The following is an 8954-nucleotide window of genomic DNA, read 5'->3' on the forward strand; positions in this document are numbered from 1 at the left end:
CACACACACACACACACACACACACACACACACACACACACACACACACACCAGCTGAGAGAATATTACAGTCAAAGCAACAGGAGACATTTTAGGGTTTAATGTGCGTGTGTGTGCGCGTGTCCTCTGCACACCTTGTCAAACGGGGACAGGCCTTTAATCCGGGCCCGGAAGTAGCCCGCGGCCAGCAGGAGCTCCAGGATCTCGGCCAGCTTCACGTTCTGCTCCTCATCCTCTCTGGTCTCCACCTGGATGAAGACACAAACTCAGACTGACCCTCGAGGCTCTGTGGGAACAGATCGTGCCCCAACAGGCTCCACTCCCACGCTGAGCTCCCTCCGTGGACCGGGCCGAACTTTAGCGGAAGCTCCGTGATGCTAGCTAACCCGCCCTGATGGCGGACCCGGATCAGATCGTACCTGGATCAGGTTGCCCTCCTGGTCGTACTGGGCTCCTATCTTGGATCCCGTCCTCAGTCTGTGGAAGACAGAAGCAGCCGCCGCCATGTTGGACCGGAGCGTTAACGACAGGTCACGTGACCTGTCACATGACCTGTCAGCTGCTCAGCGTGACTGATGATCAGCAATGATCGTTTCAGTTTCTGCACAATACTTTATGAAACGTCAAAATGAACAATGGCTTGGAGATTTCTGTGTAACAAAATTAACTCAACACTTATAGTACTTTGGGTCAAATAAAAAGAATACGTTTGTCGTCTTTTTATTATTTGGCAACCCTAAAACTTTATTGAAAACAGAACAACAACACAACCACAACGTGACGACACATAAACATTAAAGAACAAGTCCGTGCACGATCACATTTTAAAGACAGATTATACTTTATATTTAAATGTAATTTGTGTTGTTTGACTATATAATTTAAAGTTAAAATAACTTTTAATCACACAGCTCTGAGCTGAAAGGAGTATAATTTGGTATGAATGTAATAGATTTTTTAAATTTGACAGATTTGTTCTCTTACATTTATTTATTTTAAATAAGGGGGTGTTGTGGTGCAGAGGTTAAAGAAGGTGACCCCACTCTGGGCCCGGACCCTAACCCACAGGATACCCTAAAGAATATTGTGGTTTCATGTTTTTATTATCACCCACTACAAGTTTATCCTCTTTAAGTTGTTACTTTAAGATAATTTAACTTTAATTTAGTTGTTTTATTGTTTTACTGTTTTTTGTTTGTTTTTAATTTTGTACAGCACTTCGGATGGCTACTTGTTGTATTTTAAGCACTTCAGAAATAAATTGGTATGTAACTCCATACAGTAGTAGAAGAGCTAACTAATCAGACTTGTAAAGATCTGGTCATCATTAACTTCACACAGACTCTCTCACTGGTACATTTTCATCTTTAAATCACTTCTTGGTCTGTTGCCTTCATACATCTCCTCCTACATGTCTCTGTGTGAGTGCAGCTACAGCGTGCGCTCTCAGGACATCATTACCTGCAGTGTTCCCTCAGTGAGGACTGAACTAGACAAAAGGACCTTCTCCTACTCCGCTCCTGTTTCCTGGAACATCTTGTAAAAAGATCTGAAGCTCTCGACCTTTGACCACTAAGGGATTTTAAACAACTGTTCTGCTCATGGCAAAAATCAACGCATTGTTCCTGTTTTTACTATTTTACGTTGCTTTATAGCTTGTTTTAATTTTCTTTTATAACACTACTTTTAGTTGTTTTTCATTCTATATGCATTTTATGGCTGTTTATTGTTGTGTACTTGATCTGTGTTCTTTGTTTAAAACAGGTCTCTCTTGTAAATGAGTCTAAGGTTGAACGAAAAAAGAACTTAATCAGGCTTGTTGCAAGAGTTGTTACAGAATACCCTGCTCCCCAGTCCTCACATTATCGATGATAAATGTTTATTTAAATAAAACAGTGATGACGCATCAAACTGCAACACAACTCCTGATTTACCTGTATAAATAAAGGTTGATTGATTGATTAAAAACGCACAAAGCTCTTCTCAAGATGGCAGCCAGAAATCTCGCTTAGCGCCGTCAGTGGCCGTTCCTGTTCGGCGGGAGAGGCGCTTCTCAACACTTCCGCTCGCTTTACGGCTGTTTTGCGGTAGCCTCGCAGTTTACGGCTAACGTGGTCAGCGTTTGTTGAAGTTCGGTGTTTCTCCAGCATGGCGAAAGTTTCGAAGAAAAGAGGGACTAAGAAGAAGTCCAGACAGGGCTCGGAGGAGCCGGGGAGCAGCCGGGTGAAAACTGTAGTCCACCACGACGATGAAGACGATGGTTTTAATGGCGCAGACGATGAAGACGTCAGCAGCGCTGAGGACGAAGAGGAGAACGAACGGAAGCACCAGAAGCTGCTGGAGGCCATCAGCGCCCTCGGGGGGAAGAAGAGGACCCTGGGGGAGAGGTCGGAGGCGGCCACTCACATGTCTGAGTTCACGGTGAGCGCCGAGGGGGGGTCCGACAAGGTCGAGCTGTCGGACCTGATCCGAACCGTGGAGGCCGTCCCGGCCGTCTCTGCCCGGAGCCGGAAGCAGCTGAAGGAGCTGCAGCAGAGCAGGAGGACCGTGGACTGTCCCCTGAGCAAACAGGAGACCCAGAGGATTCACAGAGACCTGGCCTTCCAGAAGGCCGCGACCGAGGTGAGCCGCTGGACCAGCATCATCAACCAGAACCAGATGGCGGAGCAGCTGCGCTTCCCCCTCAACCCAGAACCGTCTGGACCCAGACCCATGGAGCGGGTGGTGACGGGCTGGAAGGCCCAGACTCCTCTGGAGCAGGAGGTGTTCGCCCTGCTGTCTGCCAACCAGCAGCCCATCAACGACCCCGTCCTGACCCCGGTCGAGGAGGCCTCTGTGAGGGCCATGAGCCTGGAGGACGCCAAGATCCGCCGGGCCGAGCTGCAGAAGGCCCGGGCTCTGCAGTCCTACTACGAGTCCAAGGCCCGCAGGGAGAAGAAGATCAAGAGCAAGAAGTACCACAGGGTGCAGAACAAGGCCAAGAGGAAGGACCTCCTGAAGAACTTTGAGGAGATGGTGAAGGTGGACCCGGAGGCGGCCCTGGAGGAGCTGAAAAAGATGGAGCTGGCCCGCATGCAGGAGAGGATGTCCCTGAAGCACCAGAACAGCAGCAAGTGGGCCCGGTCCAGAGCCATCATGGCCAAATATGACGAGGGGGCCCGCAGAGCCATGCAGGAGCAGCTGGAGGTGAACCGGGAGCTCACCCAGAAACTGGTGACTTCACTGAAGGAGGAGGAGGAGGAGGAGGAGGAGGAGGAAGAGGGGGATGCAGACTTGCTGCCGGACTTTGTGAACGCTGCAGAGCTCCAGCAGGACTCCTCCAACCCCTGGATGAGAGGGAGGCTCTCTGAGGAGTCCACAGAGATGAAGATGAGCAGCATGACGGCTGTGGATGCAGCTGAGGAACAGGAGGAGGTGCAGGAGCCAGAGGAGGAGGTGCTTCTGAGGGAGATGGACCTCAGGAGGAAACAGCGTCAGGCTCAGGACTCTGACACGGCAGACGTCATCGTCGTCGATGATGATGATGAGGAGGAGGTGGTGGTGAAGGTCCAAGCTGAGGAGAAACAAGCAGAGGCTTCTGATGATGATGAGGAGGAGGTGGTGATGAAGGTCCAAGCTGAGGAGAAACGAGCAGAGGCTTCTGATGATGATGAGAAGGAGGTGGTGATGAAGGTCCAAGCTGAGGAGAAACAAGCAGAGGCTTCTGATGATGAGGAGGAGGTGGTGATGAAGGTCCAAGCTGAGGAGAAACAAGCAGAGGCTTCTGATGATGAGGAGGTGGTGGTGATGAAGGTCCAAGCTGAGGAGAAACAAGCAGAGACTTCTGATGATGAGGAGGAGGAGGCGGGGCTGTCAGAGTTCACCAGGATCTTCAGAGGACTAACCAAAGACCTGGGAGCTCCTGCAGCAGCAGGTGAAGCCTCAGCTGAGCTGGAGGAGGGCCTGATCAGGATCAGGTCTGTGGAGGATGCTGAAGATCTGCCTGAAGAACCCCCGCAGGCCCCGCCCTCAGAACCCTCCATGCCTCTGCAGGCCCCTCCCCCAGAACCCCCTCCGTCAGAGCGTCCAGCAGGCCCGCGCAGGAAACGGAAAGGCGTGGAGCTGCGAGAAGTTCTCACCAAAGAGACGAAGGTCCTCGCGGTGCCTCTGGCCCCGACCATCATGGACTCCGAGGAGCAGCTGGACCAGCGGGGGCTCATCCGGGAGGCGTTCGCCGGGGACGACGTCGTCTCCGACTTCATCCGAGACAAAAGGAAGCAGGAAGAGGCGGGGAAGCCCAAGGTCCTGGACCTGACCCTGCCCGGCTGGGGAGAGTGGGGGGGGCTCGGCATCAAACCGTCCACAAAGAAACGCCGAAGGTTCAGGACCAAGATGGCGCCGCCGCCGCCCAGGAAGGACCGCCTCCTCCCCAGCGTGATCATCTCCGAGAAGAGGACCGGCTCCGTTGGCCTCCACCAGGTGAGCTCGCTGCCCTTCCCCTTCGAGACCTGCGCCCAGTTCGAGAGCTGCATCCGCTCGCCGCTGGGCCGCACCTGGAACACGGAGCACACGGTGAAGAAGGTGACCAGGCCCCGGGTGGTGACCCGGCTGGGCGTCGTCATCGAGCCCATGGACGAGGAGGAGCTGCTGAAGGAGCCCAAGAGCCAGAACACCCCACGTTAAGCTGGGGGGTGTTCAGAAACATTCTGCTGTCAGTTTATGTGCCGGTCTGGCTGGTCCTGGACGAGTCGCCCCCCCAGCTTTAATTATCTGCCTCGAGGACGACTGTCGGCTACTACCACGTCAAACAGCTTAACGTCTGTTAGCTTAGCTGTTGTAGCCACGGCAGCCATCTTGAATGGCGTTGACTCTGAACATGATTCAACTGTAGGTTTAAACTCGATGAGATATTTTGCTAACAGACCAACGTCATGGCCGTGGGTGGTGAACGTCACTGGGGTGAAACGATGCAAGAAGCCCATTAAAGGGACAGTTCAGCTGTTTAACTCTGAGCCTGATGTCTGAAATAAATCTGAGATGTTCAAAGTTTTTATCGTGTTTTTATTGTGGAGTTTAATTAATTATTGATAAATCAGCTGACCCGTTTATCTGCTCTAATGTAACGAGGACCTCCGACGTGACGGTGCAGCAGCTACAGCTGGACGCCTCACTTTGGTTTTGACAACAGAATTTTCAACCACATTTTATTTTTAAGTGTCTTAAAATGGTTGAAACATTTACACGTTTTTAAGTTTATTGTTAAATAAAAAATAATTGAGACCGAAACGACTCGGGGACAAACAATCAAATGAATAATAGTCCCAATAATATAAGATTATAAATAATGAGGTTTAATGAGAGTTGGACGTTCAGATTTATTCTTTGATCGTGTTTTTTGTTTCTACAGTTTTCAACATCTGGAATTTAGTTTTAGTATTTTTATAAGTACGGAAAAATAAAAATACGAGTTTGGAAACATTTGGATTCAATTCCATTCTTTGGAAAGAAAATCAGAATTACTTAAAATATACAGTTTTTATACTAATACTGTGTAAAGGACGGACGCAGTCGTCATGAAACGTTTTGGATCAACAGCTAACATCATTTAAGGCAGGGGTGTTCAAATGGTGGCCCTGGGGCCAAATCAGGCCCACGGATGAGCTCAGTCCGGTCCAACAACGAGTTAATTTGAAATAAAACTAGATTTTAAACCAAGAAACAAACAATGAGAATAACAACTACATGTCTGGCCCCTGAGCAGTTCAGTGGACGCGCCCTGATTTGAGGTTAGCCATCAGTCCCTCACGAAGGTTTCCAGGTGATCAGAGGTTTGATGTTTAGGTGCAGCAGCTCTTCGGGCGGGGCTGTGAACCTCAGTGATCTGTTACATACATGGTGACCTTAGAGTCATGTTGCTTGTTCTTCAAGGCATCTCGCTCTCAGGACGGACAGATGGAGGTTCTGTTCCAGTCCCCTCCGGACTCCAGTCGTGGTGATGGGGAACAAGTGATGTCATGCACACGTCTAGATGTTTAATTTAGTTGGTGTTCTTTCACATCAGTATTTGTTTTTAAATCAAGACCTGAAACCAACACACCACGGGCCTTGTTTGGCTAAAAGCCTAGTCTGGACAAAAGCTCGTGTTTTTCTCCACACTTCGTACCCCATGGCTGATGTCTCGGCTCATTACATTGATAACTAATTACTAGAACGTTCACGTTCTTCTATGAAGGAGGACTAGAAGGTTTGGTGGCAGCGGCGTCCATCACCTCAGGCCCGTTTGTTGAGCCAGCAGGAAGCGGTCCAGGCTGCAGCTTCACGTTTTGTTCTGGAGATGTGTGAGGAAAGAAACTGTTCTTGTGTGATCTGAGGCCGGACTCCATCCCACCCTGACAGGTGGAAGATTAACTCAGTTAGGTGCGAGCTGCTCATGCACACCAAATTAAATTAATGGAACAAATTTCCCTCCTAATTAAGATGAAAATACGTGTCAGTTGTAACCTTGCTGAGCACTAATTATGTACAAATGATTTATCATCTGTTTCGTCCTGAATAGCAATGGGCTCACCTCTCCGATAGCCCCGGCCCACTCCTGATTAACAGTGACAGGTTGTGCTGTGGAGGAGCGGCGTGTTGGGGGTGGCCAATCAGCAGCAGCCCGAGCTCACATGAAGCCCCTCGGACTGAGACTCAGCTCTTTTATTCTTCTCAGTGAAGTGTAACGCATGAGGAGAGATCTAAAGGGGGGGGGGGGGGGGGGGACTCATCCAAGCCAGAGATCGGGTTAGTTTGGGCCGTAATGATCTGTTCTAATGAGGGAACAGAGGTATGTTTAATGAGAAATTAAATCACAACACATGGACATCCGAAGGCCCACCAAGCAGAGGAAGAACATGTCTGGATGGATCTGGTTTTACAGATCTGAGCAGCAGCAGCCTGAGACCAGTAGGTGACGCTCTACATCCAGTCTGAAACGTCCCCGCTACATCAGTTCTGGGCCGAGACCTTGTCTGTGTGCAGTTACAGCTCACCATCACAGCATCACCAGTACAGCATCACCAGTACAGCTCACCATCACAGCATCACCAGTACAGCATCACCAGTACAGCATCACCAGTACAGCATCACCAGTACAGCATCACCAGTACAGCATCACCAGTACAGCATCACCAGTACAGCATCACCAGTACAGCTCACCAGAACAGCATCACCAGTACAGCATCACCAGTACAGCATCACCATCACAGCTCACCAGTACAGCATCACCATTACAGCATCACCAGTACAGCATCACCAGTACAGCATCACCAGTACAGCATCACCAGTACAGCATCACCAGTACAGCATCACCAGTACAGCTCACCAGTACAGCCCACCAGTACAGCATCACCAGTACAGCTCACCAGTACAGCATCACCAGTACAGCATCACCAGTACAGCATCACCAGTACAGCATCACCAGTACAGCATCACCAGTACAGCTCACCAGTACAGCTCACCAGTACAGCCAACACGGTCCATCTTATATTCTTCAGTTTTACAAGAATGGAGTGTTACTGGGCAGCATCCCTGATTTGCATGAGAATCCCCGTCCCTGGCCGAGGACACGTCCACCCATCTGTAATCATTGTCCCGCAGGCCTGCTCGCAGGACACACACATGTATACACACATGTATACACACATGTATACACACATGTATACCCACGTGCACACGCTGGCACAACGTTCCCTGGAAAGCCCACCACCACAGCACAGACTACAGATCAGATGGTTTCTGCAGCGCTGCTAAGCCACAGTTTTTACAAATACACGTTCAACACTGCTGTTAGATATAATGCTGTTTTTATTAAACTCTTTCAATACAACACACGTGAAGCTGCTTTTACACTTTTATACAAGTAATACTGGTTTTACAAATACTGTGCCTATGTTTTTGTTTGTACAACAGTTTTTACATGTATTTTTACTAGCAACAGTTTTAATGTTTTTTGTTGTATTTAAATGTATTACTGTTACAAACAGTATTACATTTTTTATGTAATTGTGTTTTTACATGTACCTTGCTTTGACATGTTCCATATGTGTCTATACATGTTCTATATGTGTCTTTACATGTTCCACATCTGTCTATACATGTTCCATATGTGTCTATACATGTTCCATATGTGTCTTTACATGTTCCACATCTGTCTATACATGTTCCATATGTGTCTATACATGTTCCATATGTGTCTTTACATGTTCTACATCTGTCTTTACATGTTCTACATCTGTCTTTACACGTTTCATATGTGTCTTTACATGTTCCACATCTGTCTTTACATGTTCCACATCTGTCTTTACATGTTCTACATCTGTCTTTACATGTTCTACATCTGTGTATCTGTCTGACATTGTTTTCTGTTCTGTTCCATTTTGAAATAAATTTAAACAAATTGTCAGCTCATCTTTTAGGAAGTATTAGACCCTCTTGTGTTTTCTGTAGCATGTAGTGTTAGCACAACATGTTCATTGTTCTGGTTGTGAGGACGTGTCCCTGTTTCTGATGGGGAGGGGGGTGTGGGGGGGGGGGGGGTGCAGTACCTGTGTTCAGCAGTTCATTTGTCTGTTTTCAGCCGTGTCTGTGTTCTGACTCTGGTATTCCCAGAGCTGCTGAGGAGACGAGGCAGAGCAGCAAACCATGCACATTCAGGGGCCTGTCAAAGACAAGAGCCGGGGAGGTGGTGGTGTGGTGGTGTGGGGGGGTGAATTTGTATGCTGCGTGCACACATATTCTACCAAAATACACAAAAAAAAGGATTATTCAAAAAATATACATCTGCAGCTATTTTCAAAAATCATAAAGAAACTTTGTTCCAGTTTCAAATCTGAGCTTTTTCAGGTTTGATTAAAAAAATAAAAAATTCATGTTAACAATGCAAAGTACCGGTACTTGGTTGAGAATGCTGCCCCCCCCCCCCCCCCCCCCCCCCC

At 48.4% G+C, this 8954-nt stretch overlaps 3 protein-coding genes across 4 annotated transcripts in view; 2 read left to right on the top strand and 1 right to left on the bottom strand.

Annotated features, from left to right (window-relative positions):
• Positions 1–539, bottom strand: part of ccdc93 (coiled-coil domain containing 93) — a 17605-nt gene extending 17066 nt beyond the window's left edge. For both annotated transcript variants that reach the window (XM_037686752.1, XM_037686751.1), the window contains exons 1-2: positions 420–539; positions 135–248 (exon numbers count right to left, since the gene is read on the bottom strand). In XM_037686752.1, coding sequence (XP_037542680.1) covers positions 135–248; positions 420–506 — 201 coding nt within the window. In that variant the 5' untranslated portion in view covers positions 507–539. The remainder of the gene's footprint in view (positions 1–134; positions 249–419) is intronic.
• insig2 (insulin induced gene 2) overlaps positions 1–8954 on the top strand; it is a 65483-nt gene that overhangs the window by 42783 nt on the left and 13746 nt on the right. The gene's annotated exons all lie outside the window — the stretch shown is intronic.
• si:dkey-251i10.3 (uncharacterized protein LOC553498 homolog) lies at positions 2092–5044 on the top strand. The gene has a single exon (XM_037686750.1). It carries the CDS (start codon positions 2149–2151, stop codon positions 4660–4662), a length of 2514 nt encoding a protein of 837 aa, XP_037542678.1. The 5' UTR covers positions 2092–2148; the 3' UTR covers positions 4663–5044.

The sequence above is a fragment of the Nematolebias whitei genome, chromosome 13 (genome assembly GCF_014905685.2).
Source record: "Nematolebias whitei isolate Nwh7 chromosome 13, NemWhi1, whole genome shotgun sequence".
Taxonomy (NCBI): domain Eukaryota; kingdom Metazoa; phylum Chordata; class Actinopteri; order Cyprinodontiformes; family Rivulidae; genus Nematolebias; species Nematolebias whitei.

What these genes read in the sequence shown, in the direction of transcription:
- si:dkey-251i10.3 (XM_037686750.1), top strand. Translation starts at nt 2,149, where the DNA reads ATGGCGAAAGTTTCGAAGAAAAGAGGGACTAAGAAGAAGTCCAGACAG.